Raw genomic sequence first — 20,676 nt, forward strand, 5'->3', positions numbered from 1 at the left:
GCCATGCTCTCTCCATGCACAGCAGATCCTCAGACAGGGCTGTAAGCTTGTGCCAAGAGAGCAGCCCTCGATCTCAGCCCGCTGCATTTCACCTACCCTTCAGTCTCACAGCCTCCTCTGCCTGCGGTTCATTTCTTGCATCCTTGTGCAGACCTGCAAAGATCTCCAGCTGGGTGCCTTGCTTGTCAGTCTGCTGGGGAGCAAAAGCCCTGAAACATCTCTGAACAAATTAACAATTTTTTCCTATCCCAGGAGAGGCTGAATTTTGTACTAGACAGTCATTCCCTGTCTTTTCCAATCATCACATGCTTTCCTAGGATTTAGCTTAAAGTATTCTCAGTCTTGAATTTTTGGATATTCTCTCTCTTTACCTGCTTTTTTAGAGCCTTTCTTTTTCTAGTGATGGACACTGCAAATCCCCAGAGCATGCTGCCTGGGAAAAGCAGGAATCCACAAAGAGAAACTGAAAACAGCAAATCAACGCAGCCTCCCCTTATTGCACCTCCCCCAGATGAGTGCTTGGCACAAGGTGGGCTCAGTGATACACTCAGAGTTGGTGTCTTCTGCATTCTGGCAAAGATCTGCCCTTGCTTAGTTAGCACTGTTTGTTTGAATCTCTGTCCTTCAAAGGCCAGGTAGGAGTTTGAGATGATGTAAAAATATTCAGTGCAGTCATCCATATGTCCCCACAATACTCAAGAGTTTTTACAATTTTTGGTCATGATGCCTGTTTAGTGACTTTCATGCTTTTGCTTTGAGATGCATTATTATCATAGTTTAAAAATGAAAATATTTATGCTTTTACAAGTACCACAATAATGAATCTACCCCTGTCCAACTGTTTAGCTGAGGTTATTTTAACTACCTTCCAATTGTTATTTAAATGTCAAGGAGACGGAAAACTGCCATCAGTCTGGTTTGTAAAATGTAATGTTGGGGGATTCTGCCTTCTAGTGGGCAGTTTTAAAATCTGTGTCATCTTTTGTAGGTATACTTATGATTTATTCAGTAATAAGAATATTGTACTGTCAGCGTTTGTTACTAAGTTTGAGGACAGATATTTCTAGGGAGGGTTAGGGAAGGTTCCTTTAGCTTTAGAAAATGACAGTATTTTGCCAATGCAAACTTCACATTCCTGGCTGCAAGTATGCTGAGTCATTCAACAGTGTGTGAAGCTTTTCTCTTTTAAATTTTGATGGGATATGAATTTCATTTTCAGTGGGTTGTAAGTTTGGGTTTTTTAAGTTTGCTGCATTACATCTTTTAATTTGAGTACCTTTGTAATGATTACTGTAGGATAAAAAAGAAAATTACCAAAATATTTCATTTACGTTATGAATGAGGTAAGTTGGCCACTCACTGCATGTAGGACAATAAAATTAAAGTGCAACCAGTGTTCCAGAAAATATCAGGTAGGCTGTGAATTTTCTTTAGAGCATTAAGTCAGGTTTTAAAGAATAATCCAGAATATTTCTACATATTTTTATTATATTTACCTTTTTACCAATTTCACTATAGTAACTTTTCAGTTAGATTACAGTAAGATGATGAAAACTCCTGCCATTTCTTGCAAAGCTTCACTTTCCAGCCCTCTTCAATTCAGGTGTTTTTCCCTTGAGCCAATCAGCAGGGTGTTGTCTTCAAATTGATCCTTTCTTCATGTCTTACCATCTCCGTAAAAATTTTGCAGATTCTTTCTGCAAAATTTTATAAGGTATAATGATCCCTGCCTAGCTATACAGCTGAAACTCTCCAGAGGCTCAGTATTTTGTATCTCAGTTATTATGACTTTATTTTTTCTCAGACTTTTACAACTATAATCTGCCATGTTAATATCTTTTCAAAAGTTTTGATAAACACATTTTTTTCCACAACTTCTTTGGGTGTCTCATCTCTTATTTTGCATCCCCACATTGGGCTCTCCTTGTTCTGTTTTACCTAGCATAAACCATTTGTCTTCAGCTTCCAGATTTTCCTTAGACTATCCCATGCAGAAAATCTCAAGACAGCTGAGGGACAGAGTCCCACTTCTCCCTGCCCAGTAATGCCATCCTTCATTACTTGGTGGTTACCTTTTCAGTCAGGGGTCTTTGTGCTGGCACCACTGCAGTCCTTGACTGGGAGGTGTTTTCTGTACAGACTTGAGAAGTTACCTCCTTGTCTTCCTTAAAATTCTTCCTTTAAACATTCTTTTGCTGTGTCACGCACAAAACAAAATTAGGAATCTTGATCACTACTTATCACACTGTTTGCTTGAGTCTTTTCACCACCTATTTGTTTCTATCCTTTTTTCCTTTTTTAATCTTGTCTAAGGCATATAAGCTAAAAAAATGGAACAGGAGTGCTTTCTCTGTTTATTTGATTTCAAACTTGTAGAAAACCTAGATGCTTCATCTAAGAATACAAGTCCAAGTTTTACAGCCATGAAAATAATAATTTGCATTCTTGCAATGACAGAAATGCTAAAGCTTGTAAGCAAGACTATGTCTTTGAGATTAAAGTATTTTTTATTTCCACTGTGTATTGTATGATTGTAGTACTGTGCTGATTTACACCATTCATGTAGGATAATAGGGTAAATAGTCCTATTTGATGGAGAGGAAAGCTGAGATATGGAACCAGAGTGTGTTGGCAACAGGATCAGAATTAGACATCCCTTAGCTAAGGCTTGTTCTCGTATTTTCAGACTCTTGCATTTAGCAATTTAATATTTCTGAGCTCTGGTACTTAGAAGTGTTAAGTCACTATCTGAGGTCAAATACAAATGTTGTTGCTTCTGCATCGTAGTTTATCAGAAGCTAATTGTTTATCACTGAAGCTTAAGTGGGTTCCTTATCTATCAATTAACTAAATATAAATTACAAAAATAGTTTATCTTTGCACAGATAGGCATGTTTGAACTTCATTATTTTAAGCAGCTTCAGCATTATACAATGTTTAGCTCACAAGTTAAAAGTAGCTCGGTTATTTTGAAAAGTGATTTATAAAAAAGCCCTTTACATTTTTTTCCCCAAACATTATTGCAAGGCAGATGGTTCAGATTCTGTTGTTTAGCCACCCTCATTCTGCATTCTCTATCTTTAGCTTGCACACTCTATTTTGACGCTATCACATCTTTGTGTTTGTTCAGGCTTTTCACTTAAGGCGGTATTTCAAAAGAAAACACTGGAATTTTCCTTCAAAAGGGGGGAAAATACTTTCACCTTGTAGAAAGGACATGTTCCTATTTAAAAAAAAAATAAGAAGCCTCCTCTTGGCACGGGGCCCAGCAGTACTATCAGCACAATCTAGCAGCTTGGCAGCTTTGCGTGTTGCCATGTTCCCTTGAGAATTAGAGGGAAGCTATTCTCTGCCTTTTGCGAGCCTGCCAAAGGATGGAGGACTTTGATCCTTCAGGGTAATGTTAGAGTAGTTCTCCTCCCAGGTACTAAATGTGACAAAGCACATTTAATTTATTTGCCTTTTATATAAACATTGAATGTTTTCAGTGAGAATCCAAAGATTTAGTGTAGGCCTTTTGTTAATTCCAAATAAACCTTACTTTCTTGGTTAGACATGAACATTGATGTGTCTGGGGTTAGGGAATTTTACCTTTTGAGTACTAAAAACAGAAGTGAAAAACTTATTAAATAGTAACTTAGCTTACTTTAATACAGGTATTTAATACTATGTCAAACTACATTTTTTTTGTATTTGTAAGATTTAATCTCTCAAATTTAGCTGCAAGGTTTTGGGGTTTTCCACAAGTAATTTTTAAACTTTTTTTTCAGGGTTGATCTCTTATGCAGAGTATCTGTTTTTGCTGACAATTCTTACAAGTAAGTATTATATACTTAAAATATATAGGCACAAATACTCAGCTACTAACAGTTTACCAGGAACTTTTCTTCTGATATTTTTTAACTCCTAAATTTCTACATTATAGTAAAACATAAAAACCTATTATATATAGAGTGACAATGCATTAATATAAATGGACATCAGTGTCATCATTGGCCCATAGCAATACTTCAAAAATCATTGCACTTCCTGCACTATGGGATCAGAAAAGTCTTTTGAAATCCTTTGAGAGGGGAAGACTTTGATTACAGAAGGACATAATAATAAGGGGAAGAGGAACTGGATGGGAAGATAAATAATTTTCCTTCTGGATAGTAGTTTTAGTCATTTTGGACAATGAAACATTAGCAATATAGCTCATGCAGGGGTGTGAAAAACTGCTGTAGTGTCTCAGAGGTTGTTGCCTGTTTTTATTGTGTTCAGATTTGCAATGGATGCAATACATAAACAGCAGAATTCTTCAGTGTCTTTTTGTCTGCCTTCAAAGTCCCTTTTCTTTATCCTCTGTTCCTTTTGGCTTTATTTCCTCCAAGTATTGTACATCTATTTCAGCCCCCCTCCTTTGCTTCCTTCCTTTTTCTCTCAGGCACTTTTTTTTAAAACAACTTTTGTTTGGTACTTGCTTTATCTACAAGCAACAGGCATTTTTTGGTTTTGTGCGTGGAATTGACCTGAGATTGTCTGGTACTTTCTCCATGCCATGCTTGCCATCCCCTGTTTTGTTCTGATGTGTAGGTGATGCTTAATAATATGGAGATTTGAGATGTGTTAATGACATTACACGATGAGACCGCTGGAGCGGTAGTGAAGTACATATGCATGTCCATAGAATAGTCCACATGCAGTCTTGTTTGACTGATTTATACAAGTTTAACATTTTCAGCAAGGGACAAAGCCAAGCATAATAGATTTATTGTATCAGTGCATGGGGAAAGGAGAGAAGGAAGCAGTCACTTCTTTCCTGACAGACTATAGAGGCATCTCCGTCATGTGATCCTCATCATTTCCATGGCTGCAAGGTCCATGGCTCGGCTTTAAATTGACGAATTTTCCTTACTCTGGAAATCCCCCCTCTCATGGTGTAGTGTGAACAAGTAATGCTGTTCTCCACAGAATGGAGAGAGTATGTCCAGCCTGTCATTATTATGCACCTCTTGCACAATTCAAGTGGCCCTTCTGCAGCTTATCTCATTTCTCAGCAGAACTGCATTAGTTCCTGTTGCACAGCATGGAAGGTGGATAATCTCTCTGGCAACTTCAGCTAGTACACAGTATTAAGTTATATATATATATAGATATGCATTAAGCTTCAACATACAAATACACTGCTTCAGCTGTGGTGACTGTCCTGTGCTACACAGGGCCTGACATGAGTTATACCATGTGTTCAAGTGGCTTTTAAAATCAGAGACAGGAGTTTAGCCCAGGTAGGATACTGATTTTGAAGTATTTATTGCAACTCATAAAAGATTAATTTATATTAAAAAAGGACAACCACGACAGCCAAATTATTATTTCAGAAGAGTACCTTAAAGTTGCAGGAATAGGTGCCAAATATTCTATTTCTTTAGAAATTTATGGCAGCTGAAAGTGAATTCATGCTCAATTATTGGCTGAAACAATTAGAAAATCGAAGCAGTATCAGAGAAAGTTGTTCCACTTCTCTAAAAAATCAAGTAACATTGTTTTTTACAGAATTTATATGGGAATGTATTGAACTGCAAAAACAAAGACACCTTTTAAGGCAGGATAAAAATGCAGTAGTAATGTTGCTGCTTTGGTTACACAGAGGGTTATCATACTGATCAGTTTGAAAGCAAATGTCAACAAGTGTTAGTGCCTCTATCTTTGCCTAACAAGTATCCCCTGCCAGTCAGCCCCAAGTTACACAACCTGTCTCTCTTACTAGTGAGAATTAATGTGAGATTTCTTAAAGCAGGCATCAATATTTAAATTACTTCCAAGTCACCAACTGAGCAATAGGGAAATGGAAAAAGAGTAATCAGACTCCTGGTTCCATGCTGCTGACGAGACCATGCTGCCTGTCATACAAAATCAGAGTGTAAAAATACTCAACTTGAAAATGTAATTTTGTGACACACAAAGGTTTTATTTTTTTCCCCCATGACCTTCTTTTCTCTTTTCTGTGTGCCTTGTGTTATCACTATATTTTTTCCTCCAGTGCTATATTGAATTTCATTTCTAGCAATAGGTTAATGGAGGCCTGCCTGGTGAAGAAGCCCAGGAACTGAAGTTGTTGCCTTTACTTAGAGCTTTGTTTCAATTACCCAGTCACACAAATTGACAGCTTGGTCAATGCAGGAATATTAGGAGAGGAAGCACCTAGGTCTAACCTGCACTCACAGCCAGGATGAAGCACTTCTGTTCAGATTTTGGAATTTTGCCTGATTCTAATTAAATACAAATATATCTGTGGTAGTCTTTGAACTATGCTTATTTTACAAACACATACCTTTGGGGTTACATCATATCAGATAAGTATGTCATCTCTAAACAGTATAAGCAGCTTTAGGTCTATATTTTCACTAACAGCTCTCTTATCTGAAAATTGGAACACAGATGGTATGAATTGCTATTAAATACATCAATTACTTTTATTCTCTAAATATGTTATTGGATAGCCTTTTCTTGCTTTTGTACTAGTAACACAAATTTAGCATGTGGCATTTCCATGGAAAGGAAGCCAGTTTTGACTACTAAATCAACCCAGTTGCTGAGGACAGCCCTGCTGTGCAGATTGCAATGGTATTTATAAAATACCCCTGCATCACAAGATTGCTTCACACAGAATATTAGTTGACTGCTGAAGATGTAGTTATTTCTAAAATGTAAAAATAGTACTCTCTTTAACCATGATTTGAAAGGAATGGGATATCTCTTTAACTTGTTCCCTTTGCAGAAAAAGTGTCTTTAAAAAAAGCAAGGTTTAAAACTTTACAGAATGTAACTAGAAGAATATATTTCCAGAAGCAAAACTCTGAAGGCATTGGAGTTTTTTAGAGATACTACTTTGCTGCCCTCATGAGTCCAGCATTGTTCTTGGAAGTATTAATATATTCCAGAGACAAAAAGTCCATGCCTGATATGACGGGGTTGTGGCATTAATTCACCTTCTCCAGAGATTACTGGGATAAGGTCTTGCTGCCACAGTGAACTGTAGCTACATTTCAGCAGCATGCTGCTCCTGTGTGGGCTTGCTAATGTTCAAGGCCACCTCCTGTAAGCAAATTAAGATTAGGAAATTGTGGGAAGGAGCTCGAAACACACCATGCTTTTATAGAGTCTTCAAGATTCAGAACTCATTACATTTTTGTGTTGAAAAGAAATATCCACTTGTGGAAAAAAATGCAGGGTAAAATTGTGTAGAATTCCTGAAAAAAAATCATCTTGATGGGAGTCACACAAAACATGCTTTTGTCAAAAATGGCCAGAAGGAGTTTTACACTCTTCTCACCTGAAAAGGAGCTCTTATAAAAAAGGGAAAGCTAGACTGCATAAGTGACATGGGATTTTAGAAACATTCTTTGGGAACATCTTAAGACCTGGCCAGTAAGAGATGCAGTATTTTTGTTGGGTTCAGATGGACCCATGGCTTGTACTTGGGCAGTGCTGGCATTTCTTGATTTGCCATTGCATTAATTATCCCTTGAAATAATAGTAAAAAGGTGTTTAAACAGTTTGCTTGTATTGGAAGAGGTGTGTATGGTTCACTGGAAATACCATGTGTGTACATAACAATGGAGAACTGAACCAGAGTCAGTGCTCATTTTACATTTGGTATTTGACTTCTAGTGTAAGTGTGTGATATTTTCAATAAAGTTCTTTTGCAATTTGTTGCAGAGCCCCAGACTGGACTTCAGATTGCCTTTAAAATGTTGGATGCAGATGGCAATGAACAAGTTGAAAAGAAAGAATTCTTTAAGGTAGGTGTATTTACATACATTTTAATTTTAAATAGATCTATGGGTTATATTTGCTCAATGAAGATTCATTAAAATCATCAAGCCTATTTTTCAGTCCAGTCTATCATCACATGCTTACTAAAATGTTTTATATGAAGGGAGCACATATTGAAGTATTTTGATAGAAGTACTTATCATAATTGAATCCACTTATATAAATGTTACCTTAGTATTGTAAGTAAATATCTGCTACTGGGAAGGTAGGAATTAGTGTATATCCCTTAATCCCATGAGCTAATTTAAATAATCATCTGGAGGAGTCTTTTGTTTTCTTAATATGTTGAATAATTTCTTTAATTCCTCATCCTCTTTTGGTCTTTATTAATTTTGCTCGCTGTTGCAGAAAGGGTTTTATCAATTCACACTTTGAAAAGAAACAGCAGGTTTTTTCCCGTATTATATCTAAACTATGGGCAGAAAGGTAGAACTTTAAAAACTAAGAAAATCTTGTTCTGGAGTTTTTAAGAATAGGCTTTAATTATCTTATAACTTTTTCAACTTTTAAGTATTTAACAGGAGACTAACTAAGTACTTCTTGTCAAAAGTTGAATGCAGAATTAACAATCATAATTTTTAATAGAATCCCTCAACTTATTTCAGATCTTTAATTCGTATTGGAGGTAAGTGGAGAGACAATTTTATAAGAAGCTGACATGGCTACTAAGATTCAAAATATTTTCAGTCACTAGGGTGATGTTAAAGTTGATCATGAACTCACATCTCTAGAGAATCTTAAAATCTAAAACTTTTAAAGATGGACCTGTTGATATAGCAAATCCTTATTTGGTGAATTTCATAGCCTTGAACTCTGAATTAATAATAGCTGTAGACGTGTTTTGCACTTATCACCTTTATTTCAGTGAATTGTCTCTTAGCAAGGTTACAATTGATGAGTCATACTTTATTCTAAAATGTTGCAAACATACTTCTAGACTTAGTAGTACTATTTGAAAATAATACTTCAAATTAGGTAATTTTCCAAGACAGTGTTCCCAGAAGCCCCTAACTGAACCTGCAGATACCTTTGGTATGGTGTAACCCCAGCCAGCAGCCAAGCCCCAGGCAGCTGCTTGTTCTTTCCCCCACCAGCTTGATCAGAGAGAGATTCAGGAGGGTAAGAGAATGGATTGAGATAAAGATATTTTAATAGGCATAGCAAAAGCCATGCACACAAGCAAAGTATAACAAGGAATTCACTGCTTCCCATGGGCAGGCAGGTGTTCAGCCATCCCCAGGAGAGCAGGGACCCGCCACGTGTAATGGTGACTTGGGAGGACAAAAGCCATCACTGTAAATGTCCTCCTCTTCCTCCTTTCCCCCACTTTAAGCACAGAACATAATGCCAGATGGTCTGGAATGTCCTTTAGTCACTTGGGGTCACCTGTCCTGGCTGTGTCCCCTCCCAACTTCCCGAGCACCCCCAGCCCCCTCCCCAGCATGGCAGTACAAAAGCAGAAAAGGCCTTGGCTCTGTGTGAGCCCTGCTCAGGAACAGCAAAAACATCTCTGTGTTATCAGCCCTCTGTTCAGCACAAATCTAAAACACTCTCCCACCCCAGCCACTGTGAAGGAAATTAACTATACCCAAGCCAAAAGCAGCACAGCCCTACACCCATTTGTTGCTACACAAGATCTTTTATTTTGAAGAATTTATTCTGTTTGTGTTAATTATTTTGCTGATTAAAAAGAAATCAAATTCTAGTAAGCCTGTATTTTTAACCTATTAAACCAGGTGCAATCATAGTGAATTGTTATCAGACTAGCAGTTCCACGATTACCAAAATAAGTCTGTTATGGCTGTATTATTCAGCTGCAAAACAGTATGTTACAAGCAAAAAAAAACTCCATGAACACTAATGAACATGTTCAGCTTGTAGTGCCTCTGCACCAAAATGCCACATTAGCAGTGCTTTCTTTTAAAAAGTACTGTGAGTTAAGCAAAGAAGGAGATTCTTACACTGCTCTTTTGGGGAGACGTGCAATATGTTATATATCTAATATCATTACCTGTTTCAGGTAATTCTAATTGAATCACCCAGTATAAACAACAGAAAGGGATCAAATGTAGAGGTGAAAACATTCTATAAATCATTAAAATAATTTGATTTCTGTAGAGGCAATCAAGTTAAATGAAAATTATTCTAGTTAGATAGATTGTTACTTTGCATTTCCTTTTTGGGCTGTATTGATAAAATAATATAGAGCAGTAAAAAGACCCCCATATAAATCACTCTGTCAACTCACAAGAATCATTAAATTCAAAGAAGTCCCACAGGATGCAAGTTAGTCAGAGGATGAGTTTTCTCTTGTGACTGTTTTCATAATATTTACAGAGGAGACTATTTTCAAGCAAAACTTTATAGATTAGGTTTAAAAATAAAATGTTTGGAATGTAAGAATGTGGAAATAAGTGTGTGTGTTAATCTCTATACTTGTTCTGTATGCATCATAGAAAGTTTCTAGATAGCTAATAAAACAGTAAATTATGTGGCTAATCTGTCATTTGTGTTGTCCCAGTTGACATCCTAGCAAAATATATCTAAAGCATTCTATAGTGATTTCCACACTATATTTGACAATAACATCAGGAAATGTATGTAAGGAAAATGGAGTGGAAAAGAATAGCGAAGAAGCAGTAATCAGGAGGCACTGTCTGTAGGCAGGGCACAGTGGGAAAAGATTTCATTGCTGATTCCTTCTCTTGCTTTGTCACCTCTTGTGCTCCCCATTTCCCACCATTATCTACTGGTTAGACATCTATGTATGTCTGTGATGTCTGACTGTAGAGTCTGACTGCTGATCTAGACTGTAGAGTCTTTGAGGTAAGAACTTCCCTTTTGGTTTGCAAAATGTCCATCCTTCTTTGAATTGTGTGTATCTCAATTCTCCCATGTTCCTAGATGAACAGGCACAAGGTGTGTCAAGCAGGTCATTCGGGAAGGTGAAATGAGTGACAAGCAGAAACTCCAACCCCAGTCCTCAGTGCCTGCATTATGTGGTGGGATATAGGCTGTTCAAACCTCTATGGATCAGGCACTTCAGGAATGTGAGGTGCAGAATTTCCCAGTGTTCTCTGCTGACAAAAATGGATGTTCGGGAAAGGAGATCTTGAATGCAATTTCATGTTTTTAACAAGGAAGTTTATCTTGTCCTCTGTAGCCTTTCCATTTCAGTGCACATTTTCCTCATTTCCAGTAAAAGTCTCTCCCTTCACAGGGATACTCTTGTTCTCTCTCCTCCCTATTTCTTTGTTGAAGCCAGTGTAATTCTGCTTCGTCCAGGTCTCAGTGGTAAACAGTCACAGTATTCAGCATTAGGGCCAAGAGGGTTTTGTTGCTTTGCCCTGCAAATCCAGGGTGAAGAAGACAAGGTAGAAACGGCATGTTCACAGATGTTAGTTGCCACCCTTTAATCAGCCCCTGCCAGAGAGCAGAATCATTTCTCAGAGCCATGTTATCTGCATCTCTGTGAGGACAGCAAGAGACTTCCGTGAACTCTGCACTTCCAAGACATTCACTTGAGACTTGGTGAGGGGGATTTCCAGACACATAATAACCCATGCACATTAATCTGAGACCTCCCACCAAGAATAAGGCTACCAAAGTTCCCAAAATCCCCAGCAAGTAAGGAATTTCCCTAACTCTCTAAATCTGTCGTGATTAAAGATGTCTAAGAAAAATTAATGACAGTTCAAAACTATTGGGAATAAAGGCAGAGTAGCTCTGATGGCACATGCAAGAGCTGTATGACTTAGACTTTCTGAATAGACTGTCTTACACACTTCTGCTGGAGAGCAGATACCACAAAATACTTGTAGAGCTTCATCTAGGACTGAATGAGCCAGCACCCAGCACTCAGCAGCTGTGGCACAGAGCGCTTGTCTTAGAGCTTCCACAAGCATTGATCTCTCTCAAGCAGCTGGAAGATGCAGAACCACTTTTTTTTCTTTCTTTCTTTCTATTTTTTTTAGAGACTGACATAGTCTTTCTGCCAGAAATGCTGTTCAGAACAGATTACTTCTGTCTTTAGTAGAGGTTTCACTTGTGCATAATAGGTCTCATTATCTTTGAATCAGCCATTATTATAGTGAGTGGTGAGCAGATATAAATATTAAATACAAATAAATATTACATGGAGGAGTCCATTTCTTGAGGGCAGAATTCTTCTCTGTCTGTGAGTAGTAGCTGCACTATGCTGAAAAAAAATCAGCAGACTTCTGGAAGTAGTTTCAAGCACTCTAAGAGTTTACATACAGTGTAAGAAAACAATAAGTGAAGTCTTTCAGAATATGTGTGAAAATAATTATGCTGTGTATCTGTGCTCCTCAGTAGCCTCTGCTACTGCAATCTACTCTGCAGATTTTTTTAAGAGTCCTTTAGAAATAAAATCTAAATGAGAAAAATACAATTTTACTCCGGTTTGGAAAGATTTTGCAGTTTTATTACTTATGTGTGATCAAGTGATTGATTTTTCAAGTAAGAAAAAATGTGATTTCTCAGTGGGAATATGGACAAGAAGTTGTGGTTTTATCTACTGCTGTATAATGCTATTTTGCTATGAAGAAATTCACAATGCTTTTACTGTACTAGTCATTTGTTTTGTAAATGGTCAAAAATTAAGATAATTTGGAGTAACAAATGGTGTTTAATTGCCTTATTTTATAGCATTTCTTTTGGTAAATACTATCAAGATGTGCAATTTAAAACTAATAATAGAATGTAAATATCCTGAGAAGCTAAACAATTGAGGATTTAAAAAAAACCCAAACAAACCCAGAACAGGTTAATTACTCAAAATTTGAAGGGCAGGGGATGACTTTTGGCAACACAAATCGATAGCATGTTTTTCTTATTGTTTACAAGCCCATACTGCTTCTCTGAAGAATAAAAAAGAAAAAAAAAAAGAAAAAGAACAAAAAAAACAAACAACAAAGGAGAGATCTAAAAACTCCCCAGGATAATGACTGTGGAAGTTTGGTAATGAACTTTTCCCAGGTTTTAATGAGCAGGTTGAGGAATCACTCAGAAATGCTTGAGAAGCAAACCAGCTGTTTTGAAATCCTTGAGCTTTAAAAGCATCTTTTAAAGTCTCCAAATCCAGAGTGATTGGTGTAATTCCATATCTCTACCTGAAATGTATTAAGTCCCTTGTTCTTTCATTTCTGCTGTCCTTTTGAGGATTCATGCAAACATTTGAAAGGTAGGTGTACTTTGTGCTATATTAAATCACTCGTTCTTGTGGCAGTGTTCATCTCTGAAGCTGAAATACAGTCAAAGAAACCTTGCAGCTCTGATATACTTGAGGTACTGCAAATTAATGCAGCGTTTATATTACCTTAAAGCTTTATATGGGACAGTGGAAGTTATGTTTTTAAATGTGAGTCATTTCAGTAATTCTAAAAATCTTCTTAGCTAATACATTCAAGATTAATTTTTTCCAGTGATGGAGGAGAAAACTCAAACCACATTCTGCCTAATGCTAGTTCTGAAAAAAATGTTTTCTTATTGAATTAAATTATTCTTTATTGTTAGTTGTATAGTACCTCATTTGAACAGGTATGTTTTTCATGTCCAGAAGATCATGATTGTAACAGAACTGTGTAAAACTATCTAGAAGGACAGCATGAAAATCAGGATAATTTTTATTTCTGGAATGATCCTTGATGCTATACCCCAGACTTTCAAAATCTTCTGAAGTGAAAACTAAGCTTCTGGTGCTAGAAAATCTCCTCTAAAAATAGAGTAAGCACTGGGCTGCAAGCGATAGATTCATGTTTGGTTATATTAACCACAGTAGATAAGACATTCCTAGGGAAAAGTGTGTCTGAATAGCAAAATATTCTCAAGTATGCAAATATTTTGTCATGACTAGAGAACTTTGCAGAAGTGTATAATTAATAAAAGGTGCAATTAAATCAAGGTTCAGAAAAAGTAGGCTCTTATAAGATCAAATTTGTAATCTTCCTGTTCTTTTCTCATGTTTCAACAAATACAGCTACAGAGAATCATTGGGAAGGAAGATGACCTGAAAGCAGCTGGAGACGAAACTGTACTTCGGGTATGAAATAGAGATACATTTTCCTTACAAAAACATTGTAGTGTTTCCCATGAACTTTGTTATTTTTTCAGAGTTTCTAGATAAGTATATAAGCCTAAGTATTAGTGCTTTAATTAAATGAAAGGGCATGATTTGTCAACTGCTTTCTAACTGGGGAAGAAAAATGTTTGTCATTTCTGAGCCTTCTGATGAAATGGATGCAATCAGTGTGTTTCATGACTGTGTATTCACTTGGTTGGTTTCTGTGAGCCTCTCTTTTAAACTAACTCTCTTCTATTTATGAAAATCTCAGGAGGAGCTCTATATTGCCATTTGAGAATAGAAGGCTTTCCAAACAGAAATCTATGGCTTAAGCTTACCTAAGTGCTGCTGTTGCAGTGATATCAGCTCATTCTGAATTGCTTTGAAATGTGGTTATTGTCACTGAGGTGACAAAGGCAAGGATTATTTTAGTTAAGTCCACTTCCAGAAAGAGGCAGTGTAGATGCAGACCAGAAGAAACAATCCTAAAGTATGATTGTCCAGGTGGAAAAGAAGTTTCACTGTTTTGCAATCCACTAGCAAATGGTAAATAGATCTCATCGATGAAAGGGACAGGTAAATTTCTCCTCTCTTCTGTTTTTCCCCTGCAACCTCCCTTCTTCTCAGGCAGAGTCTCTTCTTGAGTCTGTAGTCAGCCCAGAGACAAGATATTCTGTAGCCTGGGTGATGCTGAGTGAGACTGAAAACAGAGAGGGGGAATCCTGAGCATACTGAAACACCCCAGAAGAAGCTGATGAACCATATAACAACTGATGGGACAAGCAAAAATGGCCTCAGGTTGCACCAGGAGAGGTTTAGATTGGGTATTAGGAAAAAATCTTCACTGACATTGGTCAGGCACTGGAGCAGGCTGCCCAGGGAAATGGTGGAACCACCATCCCTGAAAAAGTTGAAAACACATGTACATGTGGTGCATAGAGACATGGTTTAGTGATGGACTTGGCAGTACTCGCTTAATGGTTGGACCCAATAATCTTAGAGGTCTTCTCCAATCTAAATTAGTCTGTGATTCTAAAGAAGGGGAGAATACAGCTGGATTGTCTCCATCTATTACTAAAAGATGCTGCTTACACCGGCAACTTGCTGTCAGCTGTAAAGTTTCAGTTTACACTGGGCATGAGGCAGCAGCCATTGCTCATATTTGAAGCATTCAGTTAGGAATTTATAGAGGGTTCAGCTTTGTAAATCGTGCATCAGCAGTTTCTACAAAGAGTTACTCATGCTCTTTACTTTTTTACATGCCTGAGGAAAAAGTGGAAGTGGCTATTGCTGACACCCTTAAAATTTATTAGGCATAAACTGTCTTCTGATTCACAAAAGTTTTCCTCCCGTAGTGTATATTCAAAGTTGGGTTAAAAGTTGTTTGATCGACAAACAACCATCTCCTTTCTTGAATCTTTTCATCAATCACCAGATTAAAATAGCTAGGATTAATAGGGTTGTCTGCTCCTCAAAACCTATTTCAATTGAGACTTAAATGCCATGACAGTGAAAGAAAAGGGATCTTTATTCTGCATGAATGCACAGCTATAGTATAAAATTTCCAGAGAAACTTTGATACAGTTGGACAGATTAGTTATAAACACATAAGGTTATTGTGAGCTAATTAAATACCTGAGCCGGAATGTCTCTACTTTTTTTTTTTGTCTTGCTTCAAAGTTTGTCTTCAGAGTTCTCCCCATTGAGAAAAATCTGAAGTTACTGTAGCCAGAAAATGTTATTTAATACAGTTTCATAGAAGATTATAAATGGAATTCTAGTATGAAAGAAGAATTAAATAGCTTTGGGGAATACAGCTAACTTGAAATTGTTATGATCTCTATATTGCTACGTGGCAAAATCCAAATTATCACATTTCTCTTAATTTTTATTTTCTTCCTGTCTCAGAAAGAAGACAAAAGACATTTATTACCATTGTAAGAAGTGAATCTGACTATACCGTGCAGTCATTAGATATCTTTTTAACCTTTATTTTTTATAATTGTGGTAAGTCATAGCACTGCCTTTAAGCAAAATAGATGAAGCATAAAAAGATGGGGTTTAAGTTGACTGTGTTTTTTGAAAGTTGAGATACTGCAACAGAATTTTGGTGTTTGGAATGGTTCTTTATTTCCACAACACTTTCTCAATTTGCATATGAATTTGCTGTTTTTTCAAAGTAAACCCAGTCTCTGATACCGAATGGCAAATGTCACCAACCTAGGAAAATACAGTTTAAATGGTAGTCTGCAGCTTTGTTTAACTAGCAGGTATATGCAGGTGTGTTCCCTGTACAGTATGTAGACAAAGGTCCCAGTCATTTATTTACTTTATGGTGATACCATTTAATACTCATCAACTTATTGTATAAGGAAAAGAAAAATCAGTTTGCTGTTCTCCCAGGGTGCTTGTATCTCTGCCTTTTTACAGACATTTTGACTTACATATCTAAAATTCAAATTTTCACCACTTAATATTGGCCCTTGAATGGGATTACAGTGGAATTGGTTATCCAGATACATATATTTCAATTGAGAGCTTTTCTTATTCCAATATTATAATTGATGCTGGAAGAAAAGGAAAAAAAAATCTGCCCAGCCTTAACTGGCTCCATATTTTAGGAACTTCCATGCTGAATTTTGCAGAGCAGGCAATCTGGCAGTCTCATAGCAGAGGTGCACACAGTGAAGGAAAGCTGCAGGCAGACTTAAAACACTGGAGCCTAGTTCTTTCTAATCAGACTGGAGAAAATGGTGCAGAAGTCAACAGAGGCAGTGACTGCCTCAGCTCAAGCACCCTCCCCATAGGTCAGAGGAAATTCTCCATCTGGCTTCCTGGCAGACCTGTTCTTCATATGGAACATCCAGCTGAACACATGACCGATGTTCATGGAAGAGGAGAGCCAAACTCACTGTCTGGAAGTGATCTAGATTACAGCAGGAAAGTGCATGAACTAGAAGTTTTGGTTTCTTTTTAAAAGGTGTTGCCTGGTGAGCAGCACCTGTTGCTTTTGTGTTCCTGCCCTGAGTTCCTTAAAAGGATACTATAACAGTATAAGGTGTTTTAGTTCCTGGCTGTGAAAACAATGCTGGTGGTGGCAAATATCTACTGGACAGACCAGCTGTCTAGATCAGGGACTTTGCTCTCAGGCCCTTCAATTTAGATTAATGAGTTATCAAGTACTTTCAATACCTCTCATTTAATATACTTTATGTAATGTGTAAACTTATAAATTACTTTTAGCTACTGTTAGAAAAGGAATGACAATACAAAGTGTTCTGTATTTGTTCTTGAAATGAACTTAGTATTGTGAAATACATTAATTATCTCATTTCCAAATGATTAAAGATACCCCTAGTGAATACACTTTCATGCAAAGTGTGAAAGGTATGATTAGGAATTTTTTTTAACATTTAACTAGTAGCTGGGGACACAGCTACTCATTCTTTCAAACGGAAAACTTTTGAACTGAAATTGCCCAACTATATTCAGTGTGTTTTTAGATTCACACGTGAACAATTTCATATTATTTGAGTATAAGTTGTTTTAGCCTGTCTACTTCTCTCTTTTTTTTTCCCTGTGGTTCTAAAAGAAGTAAATTACATTAGTAATTCACACATTTCTCTCTGCTTACCTGGTCAAGACAAGGTTTTACACTTGGACCTTCGGACACTGCAGAATTTGATGCATCTCCTCAACCACAGGAACTGTGCAAGTCATCATAACTTGCCCATCTGCTCCCTAGAATCTCTACCTGGTTTAGTTTTCTACCAGTGCTTCTAAGTCTGGATAGCTCAGTATAACTAGAGACTGCTTAAAACTGAAGGGAGGTGGGGCTGGGAGCTGTGCTCTTCTAGTGCCGCAGTACTCTGTAACAGGGGTGCAACACATCAGATTTTACAAGAATCTAGTCCAAGACTAAAATTAATATCCCTCCCCAAAGAGTCTGTCATTACTCTTGTAACCTCTCAGTTCAGATGGAATGCACATTTTTTCTTGACCTATCTTCTCCAACATAAATATGTATGTTTTGTGTCTGCAATTTAACATTGAATTCTGTTGAAAAGCTTTTAGATACTTTAAACCAAGGAGCAGCATGATGTGCTTTAAAGAAAATTCTCCAGACAAGTAAACCCCCTAAAGAACCAAACTGTCTGACATCAAAATGTTAGATTATTAGAAAAGTGCTGGGCCATTTTCTACCTCGTGGACAAGGAAATTATTTTATTTTTCCATATGATCTGATGACATTGTAACCTCAAGAGAGAGAAGGAACCATATTTGAGCAGGGGCTGGCTGGGGAGCTGGTGGCAGGCCACCTGAGCCATTTTCAGCACTAAGAGCAAGAGGGTTTGTGTGTGCTGAGGACGGATGTGCTCGGCCTTCAAGGCCAGGTCTGCCTTGATCAAAAGAGTGGGCTTCATAGCACATCACACCTCCTGAAGGGAGTCCTTGTCATGGAATCTCTTTTTTTGGTGCAAAGTTACATTTTTTAAGTATGCTACAACAGAGAGGCAGGGCCTGGGTTCCTGTGAGGAGCTATGGGCAGGAGCTGCTTTCCCAGGCTGCCAGCAGGGCACGGGTCAGGTAGCCTCGGGCTTTGCAGTGCAGCAGTGCCATTCCCCGACTCTTGGCACAGTCAGCCTGCTTGGAACAAGGCAAGGTGCAACCTGTTTCTGTTTGGGGCTTAAAGTATCTCCTGCAGCATCTACTCCTAGATTAGTTTTAGCCCCACCAGCTGGAAACCATTTTTATTCTGTACCTCCTTATGTGAATTGATGCAGAGCTGTGGGTGATGCACTGAAACCTGAGGATGTCCATGAAGTTACATGTTCGTCGTTACAAAAGGCCCTAAGTGTACGGCAGAGTGATTCCATGGCATTAGTTGTCATTAAGAAAAGAGCTGATCCTCTCAGTAATAGGAATTATGGGTGTTATTGGATGCTGTTTATTGTTTAGAAGATATTCTGTCAGACTTCTCAAATATTGTCTGCTGTATTCTCTGTAGAATCATCTGTGCACATTTCAGCCCTTCTGCATCAGACCTGAGGTATTCTTGAATCCTACCTAGTAAGAACGTTCATTGCAAAACATGAAAAACTTCAGTATGGATTTACCTTAGGATGAAAGTTGATTTATCATAAAAGACACAGTTTCATTCTGGGGCCCACTAGAGACTGTCTGGGCTTTGCCAAAAATCACTGCTTTTGGAGATCTGTATCTCCTGGTCCCACTATCTGGCCTGCTTACAGTTCTTTTGACTGACTGTAACTGTTAGGATTAATTTCACAATGGACACATCTTTTAAACCTTCTTACCAGAACTGAGTCCTAGGATATATTCAGCATCTGGGAGACTCTCAAAATGACAGAAAGTTTGAATTCTCTTTAGCAGTGTGTGAACCTAGGCTGGGATAGCAGCCTGGCATGGTAAATTGACTGAGCTAGCTGCTTAAAAACAAAGAGGATTGCAGAGCAGTGGACTCAGAAAAATTTGCAAAGATTTAGTCTTACCTTTGGAAAGATTTGGGACATCATTAGCAGACAGAAACTAAGGTATTGTCCTCCTTGCCCAACCTCACTTCTCTGCCCACTCTTCCATCTACTCATTCTCCTTCTGTCTTAACTAAAAAAAAATATTCAATCCAAAATACATATTATTTTTAGAATTTCTAGTGAAGTAAGACATTGCACAGCAAATGCCATCTCTCAGGAAGCAAGCAAGAGAACAAGAAATGAATTGCAGATTTTAATCATGATGAATGCTTTCCAGTCATGCCTCAGGCAAAATTCTGCAAGGAAAGGTGGTAAGAATTTAGAGACAGTAAGTCTATTAACATTTCAGATGAGTTTTGAAAATCAGTTAGGTACATTATTCTGAAAATCCCATCTCACTGTGCGATAAGTTTCTTCTTAGTGACACTTGTTGGTACTTGCTGCAGTATCAGGTCCTAAATGTCAAAAGCTGAGTGGAGAGCTACAGGATTAGGTAGGTCTTTGCTCATGACTCAGTGTTTGCAGCATCAGGCCTCTTATGTTAACAGCCTATGTAATGTAATAAGGAAATAACTTGTGTTATCTGATCTTGCTTAAAAAGGAATAATTGCATAATTCAGCAGTTCATGATACTTTTGAAAAGTGTAGGAGGTGTTAACTTTACTCTAGGAAAATTAGCCTATGTTTGTAATATGTACACACATGTTCATTAGTTCATAGACTTGTGTGGCATCAGATTGTGTGGTCTTTGGGATTCTGGAACATGTCTGAGTTCCCCACTTGTGATACATGTCTCTGCCCCATCGTGTGCTTGTATCAAGGTGAAACTCAGACCACTGGGATCCTTTTTCCACTCTGTGTAAAATGCACAGATCAAAAGGGTTCTGTGGTGCACCGTCCCAGGGCCTGAAGCAGCCAGATACACCAGAATACAAACTTTCACTCAGTTTAGATAGTGATTTAAATCTACCAGTCTGGTCTGCTTTACAGCCTGGGATTGGGTTACCATTTCATTCTTATTGCCAAGAGAGACATTCCAAGTGTACCAAGCTCACGAGGGCGAGGTGTTAGAAATATTAATAGAATTCTCGTTATCTTCTAACAAGGATTTGTCATGTTGGTACTAATTTATACAGATCAGCAGCAAAAGCTCCTAATGATTCTGTGGACAAAAAGGAATTATGTACTAACATGTACTTTAATTTAATAGCATTAACTCTAGGAAAAATAATTTTTTTTAATTTCACCCTTAAGGTGTAGTCTCTGTGGTCTCCTGTTGCA

General features: G+C 37.6%; 1 protein-coding gene across 1 annotated transcript in view; it reads left to right on the top strand.

Moving 5' to 3' along the window:
* Positions 1-20,676, top strand: part of MICU2 (mitochondrial calcium uptake 2) — a 134,889-nt gene that overhangs the window by 96,775 nt on the left and 17,438 nt on the right. Inside the window, exons 5-7 of the mRNA XM_030962795.1 lie at positions 3,771-3,818; positions 7,702-7,784; positions 13,817-13,879. Coding sequence (XP_030818655.1) covers positions 3,771-3,818; positions 7,702-7,784; positions 13,817-13,879 — 194 coding nt within the window. The remainder of the gene's footprint in view (positions 1-3,770; positions 3,819-7,701; positions 7,785-13,816; positions 13,880-20,676) is intronic.

This window comes from Camarhynchus parvulus, chromosome 1, assembly GCF_901933205.1.
Source record: "Camarhynchus parvulus chromosome 1, STF_HiC, whole genome shotgun sequence".
NCBI classification, from domain to species: Eukaryota; Metazoa; Chordata; class Aves; order Passeriformes; family Thraupidae; genus Camarhynchus; species Camarhynchus parvulus.